At 37.8% G+C, this 14,890-nt stretch overlaps 1 protein-coding gene across 1 annotated transcript; it reads right to left on the reverse strand.

Moving 5' to 3' along the window:
• Positions 1-1,284: 1,284 nt before the first annotated feature.
• Positions 1,285-14,785, reverse strand: treh (trehalase (brush-border membrane glycoprotein)). The gene is made up of 15 exons (XM_059330809.1): positions 14,657-14,785; positions 13,968-14,068; positions 13,730-13,877; positions 13,543-13,630; positions 11,294-11,394; positions 11,037-11,129; positions 10,728-10,844; positions 10,342-10,464; positions 8,521-8,570; positions 6,893-7,093; positions 6,571-6,788; positions 5,536-5,647; positions 3,068-3,180; positions 2,930-2,983; positions 1,285-2,582 (listed from the first exon to the last, which is right to left on the reverse strand). The coding sequence occupies exons 1-15, from the start codon at positions 14,737-14,739 to the stop codon at positions 2,445-2,447; spliced, it is 1,740 nt and encodes a 579-aa protein (XP_059186792.1). The 5' UTR covers positions 14,740-14,785; the 3' UTR covers positions 1,285-2,444.
• Between the last annotated feature and the right edge of the window lie 105 nt (positions 14,786-14,890).

Here is a 14,890-nt window from a genome sequence, read left to right on the forward strand (position 1 = left end):
AATCAGATGACGATATGGCTTATAGATGGAGACTGACAATAGCACATCACTAGAGTGTGATCTTTGGGGTTGCACGGACCGCTGCACCTATTGGCCTTTTGCCCATTTGAGTTGCATAGTCAATCTGTTGTGTGCAGTCATGCTAAGGAGGGAGATGCAGTGAAATCCCGTCTTGAGCCTCATATCCTCACAGCCAAGAGGGATGCATTTTCTTCTTTAAAAAGCAAATTTCTCATTACTTTTTTTGACAACCATTTGAATATCTATATGGACTTAATTTCATGCTTGACCTGCATTTCACCATAGATGTAAGTAGAAATGCCAAAGACAGAATGACTTGCTTGGAACAATCAGAAATGGCAAAAAATGTTGACTTTTCTTTGTTTATTTTTAGATTAATGGGATGTTTGAGTGTTGCAATCAATTCACAGTGCACCCATAAAGTTTTCAAGCTCTCTGACTTTCTGTGGTGTGAGTGAGTTCAACAGCACTGGATTAACAGCACAATCTCCCATTATGTCAAAGTAATCTATTTTAATGTCAAAGGGTTTAACTGTTTAACTATGGTGGCCCTAAGGTGCTAAATGCAACATTTAGGAAAACACATTTCACAAAACGGTAAAAAGCAGGTATCAACTTTGTCATTACAAAGCTATAATCTGAGTCTTTTCTACCATTTATGGCCTCATTTCTTCTGCAATCCCCATTCAGTGTATTCACATTCAGCACCTCACTATATAGTGGCTTTCAGTGTTAGTGGCACAGTCTGCCATTCCCTTGCTGGATTTAAATTACTTTCAGGTGCATCGGGAATTCATAGAAAAGCCAAGCATGGATGTAATCCAGCGTGATTTTATCTCATTAATAACGGCTTCAGTGTTTATTGGTCACTCTTTTTCCATCACATCAGCGCTGCATTATGTTAACAGAAATGCAAATTGAACATCCTACTGCTACTAAACATTTAAAGCTGGCATAATAAATGTTTTGCACCAAACTGCCGCCATATACAACAGTGTTATGTATATTGAGGTTAATTTTACCATGCATGTTATGTTGAGTGCTAATAACCACTTGGTAGAAGGGAGTGTAGGAAGATGCAATTATGATGAAATATATATATATATATATATATATATATATATATATATATATATATATATAATTTCTGCACACCGTCTGCACTAAAAGGACTGAATTGCAACATTTCAGTAAGAAACCACCCAAGCCCAATCATCAAAATATTGCATTTCAAATAAACCTAGTGCTGACTTTGTGCAGGAATTCATCACTATATTTAACATGTGATTATGTGATTTTTATATCAGTACTGTCATCTGAAAATTGCTTGGTAAATTGAAAAAAAGTGTCTTGGGGAGTCTGTAATAAAGACTGCTACATTTTAAACACCGTTAATATATTCACTTCACATTTTATTTCTCACATGAGCTCATTTACATTCCAGCTTCAGTTTGCATGCAAATGGAAGGCCTCGGAGTGAGTTAAACTGTAGTTCAGCAATAAACTTTATAATTGAATTAGGTGAATAACTGTTTGTAATGTCAGTTCAATATCTGGGACGAGTTAATGCTGCAACCCAAGCACTAACCGCCGTGTTGCTGGAGAGAGTCCAGAAGCACCAACATGATCTGCATCTTCTGATATCGCCAGAGATCATTTACCTCTGAGAGTAAATACTAAAATATTCATCAAAGGAATTCTTAGTTTAGGATAAATTTGATCCTGTTTCCTTCACAAATAAAAGTGATCCTGATCATATATGATTAATCCATAAGAACCCAGACCACATAGAACACATTTATGGTTTTTTTTTAAAAAGATACTATCCCTAAATGTCAAAGATCTGTGATGTGACATATATGTCACATTGGGCAATTATGGTATTTATTTTTATGGTATTTCTTATTTTAATATAAATAAACTCGACACCTTTTCTACTTACAGAAACACAAATTTATCTTTTTCTCTGCATCTCCACAAAATATATTAAAATTGTGACATTAATAGTGCTGTTTAACAACAAATTATTTTTCAGATTTATTTTTAAGTAACAAAATAATAATAAATTGTTAAGAATTGTTAAATAGGTTTAAACTTAGCCTATACAAAAAATAAGCTTTTTGAAATTAGCTACTTTTTTTGGATTTCTGTTTCCAGTCACAGCCACGTTTTGGAGAAGTGAAGCATAAAGCTGAATGTGGGAGATTATAGAAGATTTAAAGTGTTTGTTACACCCGTGTCACCGTGGGTTCTTATGGGTTAAGAAAATATCAGGTGTTTTTTAAAGGATGCTAAATTTAGTCTCATTCTCAGTGTCAATTGTTGTGTGTTTAAAGTCGGTCAGTGGGAAGAAATGATGTAGTGCTGTGAAACCAGGAATAATAAAATGCAACCTCCAGTCAGGCTCTGTTGTCACCTCTGACTCACTGAAGCATGTGAGCGGCTGAGATGACCAGAGGCAGCAGGAGGCCAGAAGACACTCGTCTGCTTCCTGCGGTGAGAGTCGCCCCATACTGGTCCAGGAGCTGCAGGGCCACGCCATTGGTCCAGCCGAAACCAAGCTACAGAAAGGGCAACACGATGGAGCAAGAGGGATGCTGTCATTTTTTATTCAGCACTTTAGCAAAAAAGCAAAACACAGTGGTAAAAAGATACTAAGAAAAAATATATATTTGTGCTAATGGATAGAAGTGAGAAAAACAATGTGAAAAGTAGGTTGAAATAGGAACCAACAGGGTAGAAAATTCTACAGAAAAAGAGGATGGATAATGAGAAGTGAGAGTATATGTGTACATGCTAATGGGTTCAAGTTAAGAAGCAGAAGTGAGATAGGAAGAACTGACAGAGCTCTGCATGAAATTAGAAAGACTATAAGCACATTACACCATCAACATATGACAGGAAATACCTGAACTTCATATTCTCCTCCACCACCAGGTCTGCCATCGCCGTTCACATCATACTGTCAAAAAAGGAAGAACATTTTAGATTCGGAGCCAGCTGTGTTATCACTGTGCAGCACAAGCGCTCACATACTGAAGCTCACCTTTTCAAACATGGCTTCATACTTTGTGTATGCCACCCAGTTTGTCTTAATCCAACGCTGGGCTAAATCAAATGCTAGTTGTTTAGCATCCTCTGAAGGCAGTTTGGATAAACCTGGAAATCAAATCAATCATATCAAAATGACTTTATTTATTCCTGAGGGTACAAGTGTCACATTGTCACCTTTACTGTTTCCATGTAAATTAACTTGAAACATTAGTGTTTGTAGTTTGATTTTGTATATGCGTGTGTGTATGTGTGTGTGCATGTATGCGTGTCTTGTGTTGTTTGTTGTGGTGTTTTGTCTGATTTATTTTACTGTGGTTGTTTGTGGTTGTATTGTGTCTATCTTGTGTTTTATAATAATAAAAATGTTAATAAAAAAAAACAAAAATAATGTATTCCTGAGGGTAAATTCAGTTAGTCTGCTAGAATCTCTGTTAGAATGAGACAGCCTGATGGCTGTAAGAGAGAAGGATCTTTAGTATCTCTCCGTCCTGCAACAGAGAGAGAGGAGACGTCCACTGCTGTTTTTTTGTCCATAAAGGTTTTGTGTAGCAGATGATCTGGGTATTTCAAGATGGACTCGAACATCTTGATAGGTCATCTCTCCACCACCTCCTCCAGTGTGTCCAACCTGGCTCCAACCACAGAACCAGCTCTTTAGACTAGTCTGATCATCTCTGTGTCTGATGCTGCCTCCCCAGCAGACTGCAGCATAAAACAACACACTACCACCACAGACTGATAAAACATCCGCAGCATCTTACTACAGATGTCAAGAGATCTGAGCTTCAAGAAGAAAAAGAGGCGTCTCCGCCCCTTTTTGTAGAGAGCGTCTGTGTTTAGGGACCAGTCCAACTTATTATCCAGGTATACACCTAGATACTTAAAACTTGGCACCACCTCCATGTCCACCCCACAGGTATTCACTGGCTGAAGGGGGGCTTGAACCTGCGGAAATCTCTGATCATTTCCTTAGTCTTTGAGGTGTTCAGTAGGAGATAGTTCTTGTGACTCCAGTCACTGAAGGCTTTTATCAGATCGCTATATTCAGATTCCTGTCCATTCCTGATACACGCCACAATAGCAGTGTCCTCGGAGTACTTCTGGATGTGGCAGGACTCAGAGTTGTATTTGAAGTCTGCTGTGTACAGTGTGAACAGGAACGGAAATTTCTTCGGAAGTGCAAGAATAGTCACCAAACAAATGGTTAAAAAATATTTTATTAACATGAGGCTTGCTGGAGTTGCATAGTCCCCCAGTGTTAGGCAGCAGCTCAGTGATCATAATCATACAGAGCAAGCAACAAAGGAGATTTTAGGGCCAGAAATAAGTCACTCTCTGATCTGTGTCACAGAGGCCCGACTAAAAGGCAGAAATCCCTCCAAATAGGCAACAAGTAAAGCTGGCTGCAGTAGGGACCTGGCAGAGAATTACTAGGAAAGACAGCAGTTGTCTGCTGATCTCTGTGGGTGGTTGGATTTCAAATATTAAATATAATGACTTCATGTGACTACTTTCTGTCCCCTTTAAAACGTATCCTGTGGAGTCTTTGACCACTAGTTGCACTATGGGGCAATGTTTTAACAAGTGTGGCCCTGTTCTCTTTGTACTATGCATTCAGCTGCAAATTAACAGGTGGTTGTAACAAGCAAAAAACACAACAATGAACCAGTAAAGGCACACTGCAAAAGACAAGATTTCTTAAAATAAGATTGTTAAATCTAGGAATAAGCATGTTATACGCTTAAAATAAGAAATTAACTCTTAAAACAAGATGAATTAAAGCTTCAAGCAGCGATGAACTGGCCCGAGCAGAGTGCACTGACAATTATTTGTTTCTTACAAAGATTTTTTAAAAAACTTTAGATTTAGAAGTGTTAGATAATGCTTATTTTAAGTGTTCAACATGCTTATTTCAAGATTTAACAATCTTAATTTAAGAAATCTTGTCAAGTGAATTTTCTGTCCATGCAGCAAGATCATTTCCCTCAGATTTAGTGTTTTTATTTTACTTTTAGACACTCCTTTTTTCTTGTCAGTGCAGGAAGAAGAAGACCGCTTTCAAGCAAGCAAATGTGGATGATGACAAGCCTGTTTGAAAGGTTCAGAAAACTGGCTTAGGGGAGGAATAAATTCTACATGTTTGTTAGACCTCAAAGATACACAGTGCATTCTGGTGAGTAACACTCAATATTAACATAAGTGTTTTCAAGGAAACTCCACAGGGCACCTGAAGGGAGAAAATGTAAACAGCCTCAAATTAAACCTGAAGGTCAGTAGTTTAACCTGCTTTGTTTCTTTCCAAATCCATACAAAGCTAAATCAAACAACACTAAAGTACTAACCTGCAACCACTGTGCATTCTCAGAAGTCATTATGCAAAGACAACAGAGAAAAATGTTTTGGTGAATCATCAGGATAGTGTTGAAGATATTCTCATGGCGGTAGATAATTTCCACCTACCATCGATGAGCATGTGTTGTAAAGGAGGCCATGCATTAGGATAGTCCCACTGCTGCCCAGACTCCCTCAGCGATGTTGGGACTCCATTGGGGAACTTGAGAGCACCACTCCCCTGCACACACATGAAAAAAAACAGCAACCACAAGAGTGTGCATGGATTAAAGCATTGCAGTGTGTGTGCGCCATCTGCTGGAGCAAATGTGCACTTCATAAAGCACATGGTATATATCCTACAACAGGGATGGGCAACTTAAATGCTGGAGGGGGCCACAACATTTCATCAACACTACCACAGGGCCACATATAGGACCGTGCACTTAACCAGATATGATGAAACTGCTATTTTAAATATGTTTACAGTGCAGTAACTTAACATATTTCATGCTGAAATGCATGTATAACAGTATAAATAGGAATACAAAACGTTTGAAACAAATAAAAAATAACCACTTACTGTGATTTCTTTTTTTTTTTCAATCAGTGCAAGAACAGCAGACCAACATTAATTGCAAAAAGTAATTTTGTGCATTTTTACATTGCACTTTTAAGATTTCATGCTCAAATGCATGTAGTTGTACTGAGGGCCACTTTAAGTTAGGGTGCGGGCCGTATGCGGCCCCCGGGTCTCCAGTTGCCCACCCCTGTCCTATAAGATGGGCTTAACAGTCTCTCCTAAAAAACTGTTGTGCTGCAACATGTTGTGCTGCAACATGTTGCATTGCATTGCAATAGATTGTAGGAGGTGTACCTAATAAAGTGGCCACTGAGTGCATTTTCTCTCTTACCCCTAACAGTTTAGGCTTTATTTGTGTAGATTTTGAGATATCAGTCCAATAAATTCCTCTGCTATCCTGAAACAGTGGAGGTAAAGGGTAATGTCTAATTTATACCTAAAAAATAGCAACTGATAACACTGATGTCAGTGGGGAAAATATGCATCTTTTGTAATTTAGATTTTATTTTATTAAATTGTGCTTTAAATGAACTATTATTCAACATTTACTTGTGAATTTCAGAACACAAATGTGCATCAACCTTTAGATACTGCACTGCCTTCTCTCCCATCTCAGGCCCAGAATAGCAGTGTGCCCAAACAGGTGCCAGGTTGGAGGGGTAAAACTCAAAGTGTTTGGAGTGCGTCATCAGGTTGTAGTCAAACCAGGCTCCCCTCTCAGCATCCCACATCACAGCCTCTATGGCCCCCCGTCTGCGGGCTGCAGCCTGGTCAAACAGTGCTGCTGAGTCACCGTCACCTGTCAGGAAGCAGCACATCACTGTTATGTAACAGCAGTTAGGAGCTAAAAGCAGTGTGCAGAGCAAAGTTAGTCCCAAGGTCAGAGGCTGCTCATGTACTCACCCAGTATTCTGTGAAATGAAGCAAGAGTCTTCTCATTGAGGCAGAGCAGAGCGTTGAGGTCAGTGGGGAGGAAGTGACTGGTGCTGGTCTCCCTGAGGGTCGCGTTGTTGTGGATGTCACCGTTTACATACCAGCGGGATGTGAAGTCCCAGCCAGACTCTGCTCCCGCTTTCAGTTCCATCCACAGCTGCTCTTTACCATCTGAGGGCACGGACAAAAACAATGAATACAATAATAGAGCCATAACAAATCAGCATCTAAAATCTGTTACTTATTCATGTATGTCTTGTTTGTTAACCCTCTGGAGTCTCCAAAAGCTCCAAATCCAGACTTCTTCTTGATGACATAAGACTAGAAAACAAAGCAGCGTGGAGCCCTACTGTAAATTTACCTCTAAAGTTCTGGCTGTAAACTCCATGAGGCCAGTTTCAGTTTGATGATGATATACCAAGTAAAACTGGAGACCAGCTCAAATATATTTAGTATAAAATGATAGAACTGGATGGAACCCTCTTATATGTTAGATTTGCAACCTTTGTTCACATTTGCATCATTTGAAATTCTTTATTGAGCATGATAGTGTTTTGAAAGTTAAAAAAAAAAAATCAAAATCACATTTTATGTTGGACTAAAGCACTAAAAAAAGACACAAAATGAACAAAAAAATACACAAAATGACTAAAGACACAAAATGAACAAATAAGACACAAAATGACTAAAGAAAGACACACAATGACTAAAAGAAAAAAAACACAAAATGACCAAAGAAAGACATTAAATGACCAAAAAAAGACAAAATGACTAAAGACAGACACAAAATGACTAAAAAAGACACAAAATTACTAAAGAAAGATTTTTTGGTTTTTCTTTGTTTCTTTTTGGTTCAAAATGTTGATCCAGTAAGTCAGAATAAAAAATCAATTATTATCAGGTCATATAGGTGAGGTTGTGCTGAAAAAAATATATACCAACATGGCATTTAAACATGTTTTAAGTGGTGTATACAGGCAGGATGAAAAGGATTCAAAAATGGACTAAATAGCCCAAGACTCCATAGAGTTAACTGGACGAGGGAAAAAATTAAAATATGCAGCCTCTGAACAACATGTTTGTTTCAGCTTTTCTTTAGAAGCTTTAAAGACAAAAAAAATTAAATGTCTCTTCCAAGCAGGAGGAAATAACTTAATGACCTTGACTTTTTATTATTAATAATATGTTCTTACATAAAAGGGAAATCTTCAGAAATGCGAACAAACATTTTGCGGGCAGAAGAATTCAACATTTAAGCAAACAACAGACTGTTTTTCCCCTCAAACAGCTTATCTTTATACGAGTGGTCAAATTGTTCAGCGGCAATATCAAAGAATGAATGCGTTTAACATTCTATATTCATTAAGACGTTGTACTGGGGTATTTTCAGAACAAATTTGTTTTGCACAAATTATCCTTCCTTGAATTTTAGGGGAATATATTTCACTTCTCTGTTGAGGAGCAGTTTAAAAAAATAAAAAGTACCCTACATCTTTCTTTTTTTTCTCCCCCTCTCACGGAATAAAATGACCGTAGCACGGCTCATAAAGGGGGATTCATTCAAGCACCAAGAATATGAACCATAATAAAGCCATTACCATCAGTGAGTCCCTCAGCTAATTCCAGATCATCCGTGTAGGATTCAGGCCTAGAAAGAACAAAAGACATGACTCGTGTAAGAAAAGGCACACACTTTATACCCACATATCATAAGTTCTTAATATTATTCACAAGAATTATTTCAGCCAAAGGACCTAATGTCATTTCTACACTTAGAAAAAATCAAGTACAGTATTAGGAGGTGCTCCGACAACTTTTATAAAACTTGGAATCCCATTCTTTCCTTAATTGAGTCCATTCCATCCTTAGATGATTAAGATAAATGGTTCTAATTAAGATAAATTGATATAACTTTTAAATGGCCAGTAATTGTGTTTGGTATGTTGATTTGGTGGTCAAATTCAAGGCACAACATATACAAATTGTTATAGCTATTTTTTTCCCCCAAGCATTCTGGATCCCTCCTTTAAATGTCCTTTTTAATTATATTTATTTATTAATTATTATTATTTATATTTTGGTTATTAATTTGGCTACTGTTCACCCCTCCTGTTTTTCTTTGAGGGTGAGAGAGTTGTGTTTGCTCATCATCAGTAATATTTATTGTTTTTGGCTTATTTTATGTGAATATGATATATATATATATATGATATATCATATGTCACCCTGTTAAAATAATCGCCTAACTCATTTTTTCAAGTTTTGCAGGAAACACAAAAAACTTCACCAAAAGTGTAACATATGACATTTATTGATCATTTCACGCAAAAAGGATGTAACAAAGGATGTCTATTGGCATAGTAATAACACTGTGTGTTAATTATGTAACTTAAGAGAAACAAATTACTTAGGCAATTTTTTGAACATGACTTTGTGACTTAAGCAAGATATGGTAACACTTTATTTAGAAGTTGTCTACATAAGAGTCACACAAGCCTGTCAGAAACATGACATGACAAGTATCATGAGCATTAATGTTACTTCAAAGTGTCGTTAATGTTCATGACACATCCCATGTCATGTTTATGACACGCTCATGTCACTCACTCTAGACACCTTAGAGCATGGGTCTCAAACTCGCGGCCCACGGGCCAATTGCGGCCCTCGTGACGATATTTTGTGGCCCCCCATCTTGATATGAAAGTTTAATGTGAGTTTTATATGAATATGAAATTTTGTGTCTTTCTTGGTAATTTTGTGTCTTTTTTGGGTCATTTTGTGTCTTTTTTAAAAAAAAATGTGTGTCTTTTTTGGTAATTCTGTATATTTTTTGGTCATTTTGTGTATTTTTTTTGTCATTTTGTGTCTTTTTTTAAAATAATTTTGTGTCTTTTTTGGTAATTCTGTATATTTTTTGGTAATTTTGTCTTTTTTTTAGTAATTTTGTGTCTTTTTTGGTAATTTTATGTCTTTTTTGGGTCATTTTGTGTCTTTTTAAAAATAATTTTGTGTCTTTTTTGGTAATTCTGTATGTTTTTTGGTCATTTTGTGTATTTTTTTGGTCATTTTGTGTCTTTTTTTTTGGTCATTTTGATACTGCCTCCAGCAGCCCCCAGGTAATTTGAGTTTGAGACCCATGCCTTAGAGTAAATAAAACAATAAAACACAGATAAACTAAACTGATAATTTAACAATCTCCCTCTAGCTCTTCTTTGCTGGGTTCTTATCTGATGTCTATGAATGTGGCAAATTGTCAAAGAAGTGATGATATTAAAGGGGTAAAATCACATGATCTGATCAACTGAGGATGTTGGTGATTTTACCATAGGTAAAAAAACAATTTTGACAAAAAATGACTTAGGCGATTTTTTAATAGTGTGACGATATGAGAAAAAAAAAAAGAATGATTTCAGCCATACCTGGGCAGGCCCACCAGCACATGGTAGCGGTTCAGTACATGCTCTGCACCGTTTACTTGGACCGTCACAGAACGGTTCTCCATCCAGAATCGGTACTCCTGCTCCAGAGCTGGTAAAGCTGCTCTAAACCATGCAAGTTTGTACAGACAGCAGGGAGCAAGATTTTAAATTCAGACTACTTTTCACAGTCCTTAATACCTTTACACACACGAAAGTTGGGGTGTTACATTCTAATCAAGCATGTAAGAAAAAGAAAAACACCAGAGGCACAGACAGACACGAGTACTGCGGTTTTGATATGCCTTTTCTCTGTTCTGGAGGAGAAGCGAGGCAGCTGAAGAATGATAATGTGTCTGGCAGGACATCAGCCCAGGCCTAAATATCACCTGAGGAACTCTTTATCCTTGGTTGCTTGATAGTAGCTCTCCACCATTAGAGTGAGAAATGGAGGCTGACTGCGCCTTTCATAGTAAATCCGCCCACCATTTGGAATGAAGCCATATCTGTAGGAGATTGAGGGAAAAAAATCTTTTATTCCACAAATCTTGAAATCCCCCCCGAGAGCCAGACATCCAAAGTGTACAACTTAGGTTGCTAAATTACTTATTATTCAAAATGAGCCTGCTGCACTACCTGCAGCGAGCTGGCCTTTTTTTCTCAAGTGCTCTGATGATGAAAGGTGCTTTAAGGCTTACCTGTTGACAAGGTAGAGGAAGTTTTGAATCATCCCGTGGGCCGTGTCTGTCATCTCTGACAGCAGGAGCCCGTTGATGACCCAGTAGGAGTCCCTGTTGGGCACAGAGCGGCTCACGTCACTGTCTGCACACGGCACCCAGGTGGGCTCTGAACACAGACCCCTGACTGGGTTTGCCTGTGATCTCCTCTCGCTCTGACCTGGTGAGACTTTACTCTCAGACAGACAGCTGAGAGACAGGCTTCATCATTCACTCACCAATAGTAGAGCTCCCTGAAGCGGCCCCCTGGCACAACAACGGGATGTGGGGTGTATATCTGCGAGTAGAGCTCTGGGTGATCTTTAACATCGATGCGGATCTGGAGGAGAAATCGTTTTTTATTTTACAGGGTTTGTACACTTTTTCAGTGGTCAAATTCAAGCACTTTTCAAGGTCCATTTTCAAGCTTTTTCAATACCTTTCAATGGTTCTAAATGGCATGTTTTAGATCAGGGATGGGCAACTTAAATGCTGGAGGGGGCCACAGTTTTCCATCGACACTACCACAGGGCCACATATAGGACCGTGCACTTCACCAGATATGATGAAACTGCAATTTTAAATGTTTACAGTGCTGTAACTTAACATATTTCATGCTCAAATGCATATATAACAGTATAAATAGGAATACAAAAGGTTTGAAGCAAATAAAAAATAACCACTTACTGTGATTTCTTTTTTTTTTTTGTGCAAGAGCAGCAGACCAACATTAATTACAAGAAGTAATTTTGTGCATTTTTACACTGCACTTTTAAGATTTCATGCTCAAATGCATGTAGTTGTACTGAGGGCCACTTCAAGTGAGGGTGCGGGCCGTATGCGGGCCCCGGGCCTCCAGTTGCCCACCCCTGATTTAGATGAATACTTCAATACTAAAAGGGGTAATTTCACTTAACCATACCATTAGCAATGGTATTACACTTTTAACAACTAAAAGCAGTTTGCTAATCTCATAAAACATACTGGTATGGGAATCTAGGGGCTAGGAGCAAAAGGAAGCTCACAAAAATCATCAACCGGCAGCTGGTGGAACTAAACACGACCCAAACTAGGAGGAAAGCCCCACAAGTACTTCAGGACCCCTCACACCCACTATAGATTAGAAAAACTCCCTTCAGTAAGAAGATACAGGGTAGAGCAACAAGAAACATCTCAGAAACAAGAAGACGCAGGCGGAGCGGTCTTCATTTCAGATAGGCTATAGGCTATTCAGTTTATATATTTTTTTCCATTGAAAATGCGGTTATCTATTGTCAGATTGCAAGAGAAATACAGTAAGAATTTCAAGCATTTACAAGCACTTAATCCAAAATCCAAGCACTTTTCAAAGCTTGAAATGCAACATTAAAATTCAAGCATTTTCAAGGATTTCAAGAACCCGTACAAACCCTGATTTTAAACCTTCTGACTGGCATGTGCGTGTGTTTCATCCTCATTAGGGCTGCAGCGAATTACTGATGAATAACAATGAAATCTTAAAGCCTAATTGGACATATTCAAACAGTTTATGTCCAAAGATATTCAATCTACTAACGGATTAAGAAATAATTTATATTAGATAAACTGAAACCAGGGCTTTTATTAACATCTTTGATTAAAAAGTGACTTGAACACATTACAAATACAATAGTATTGTAGGCTAGTCGAGGATAACCTTTATTTATTTAGGCTTTACTTTACCAGGAAGTCCCTTGAGATTGCAATCTCTTTTTCGAGGGAGACAAGTGCACTTTCCAGTAACATGGACCTTTAACTCTATGGAGTCTGGGGCTATTTGTCCATTTTTGTATCCTTTTCATCCTGTCTGTATACGCCACTTAAAAATTGTTTAAATGCCATGTTGGTATATATTTTTTTCAGCACAACCTCACCTATATGACCTAATAATAATTTATTTTTTATTCTGACTAACTGGATCAACATGTTGAACCAAAAAGAAAAAAACATCATAAATGTGATCTTGTAATTGTGTATAATACACAATCACAAGATCACATTTATGTTGTTTTTTTCATCCAAATCTTTATTCTCGTGTGACTGTATTTTATTTGTGTCTTGTGTGTTTAGCGTAACAATTTTGGTCATTTTGTGTATTTTTTTAGTCATTTTGTGTCTTTTGTAATTTTGTGTTTTTTTTAGTCCCATAGTCCAAGATAAAATGTGATTTTGAGTCTTTTTTTAACTTTCAAAACACTATCCTGCTCAATAAAGAATTTTAAATGTTGCAAATGTGAACAAAGGTGTCAAATCTAACATATAAGAGGGTTCCATCCAGTTCTATCATTTTATACTAAATATATTTGAGCTTGTCTCCAGTTTTACTTGGTATATCATCATCAAACTGAAACTGGCGTCATGGAGTTTACAGCCAGAACTTTAGAGGTAAATTTACAGTAGGGCTCCACGCTGCTTTGTTTTCTAGTCTGATGTCATCAAGAAGTCTGGATTTGGAGCTTTTGCACATCACCTTTCTGCCGAGAGACTTCCATAGAGTATGGATCTTTTCAGCCCAGGCACGTAGTTCTCGGTCCGCTATTCCTTCAAGGAACTTTGGCCTGCATATAAAAATCAACCCATGTCAATTAACAATACTTTTTAAAGAATAAGTATTAGAATACTATCTGATCACGAGTCCTCCAATAACTGGTTCTCACTTGTCATGCCAGTCTGGCGGCGTCCATGACTCAAACTCTGTCCCCGGTTTCTCAAAGTAAGCCCTGAGGAACTCCTGCAGTTTGCCAAGCGGGACAGTGGGGTTTGGGGATTCATTTGAAAGGTTGCGAAAAGCAGATAAAACTACATCTGCAGGGGAACAAAGGGAGCAACAAAAGCAGCCATGTAAAGAACAAATGTCTTTAAAAAAAAATAATAATTTACCGACTTGGGACTTACCAGGAGTTTCCCTCAGCTTCATGTCAACAAAGTATTTGTCATCATCAAACAGTTTAGCTTTCTGTACCTGATGCAAGAGAGGCCCGGTGCAGTATATTTCACTGTAATTAATTTAGAGTTGTTAATTATTAAACAGGAGTCTATTTAAGTACAATAAACTGCCATCTTGTTACAAAGTCCTGCAGGAAAACAATACAAGCATATCACTCATAATTAGGTCAGGGCAAAGGTCCGTTATGAAGTCCAAATGCTAAAGCAGATAATACAGAACAGACATCAGTTTTCAGGCTGCAGTAGATGGTCAATTCAACATTTATAAAATACAACACCCTTTCCAGGGGTTCAGCAGCAGCTGGAGGCTGACGTAATCCCACAAACAGTTTGGCTAAAATGAGTCATTTCACAAAATGGAGCCATTCCAAAAGTTTAGATAGCAGGCCTTATAGAAGTTTTAAACAGATATTCATAATCTGTGGTGGGAAATTCAACTTAAAAAAAAGCATTTAAAGAGGATTGTCCAGCCTGTTCAGCAAAACAGGTATAGTTTACATTAACCAACAGCCCTAAATGAACCAGAACTTTCCTTTAGAATCAACAGGATTTTAAGAAAAGGGAAGAACTCTAAATATAGTTTCTCTTGTATACAAAAACCTTATAAAAAGGAAAAACACTTGAGTCGTTTATCTCACCTGTCACACGGTGGTGGAAAAGCGCCATTTAGACAGGCGAAAAGAGCCGCTGACGAAAAGAAAAATAGCACCAACTTGTACATCCTGAACTACAAACTGAAGTGGAAGTCAAGTAACAGGCAGCAGTGAGAACCTCCTACAAGTCGGTTTGTTATGAAATAACATGTGAACAGAAGAGCAGCAACATACTGACATCTAGCTTTAAAAGAGTGGATTCACAGGACACTGATGTGG

The sequence above is a fragment of the Centropristis striata genome, chromosome 4 (genome assembly GCF_030273125.1).
Source record: "Centropristis striata isolate RG_2023a ecotype Rhode Island chromosome 4, C.striata_1.0, whole genome shotgun sequence".
Lineage (NCBI taxonomy): Eukaryota > Metazoa > Chordata > Actinopteri > Perciformes > Serranidae > Centropristis > Centropristis striata.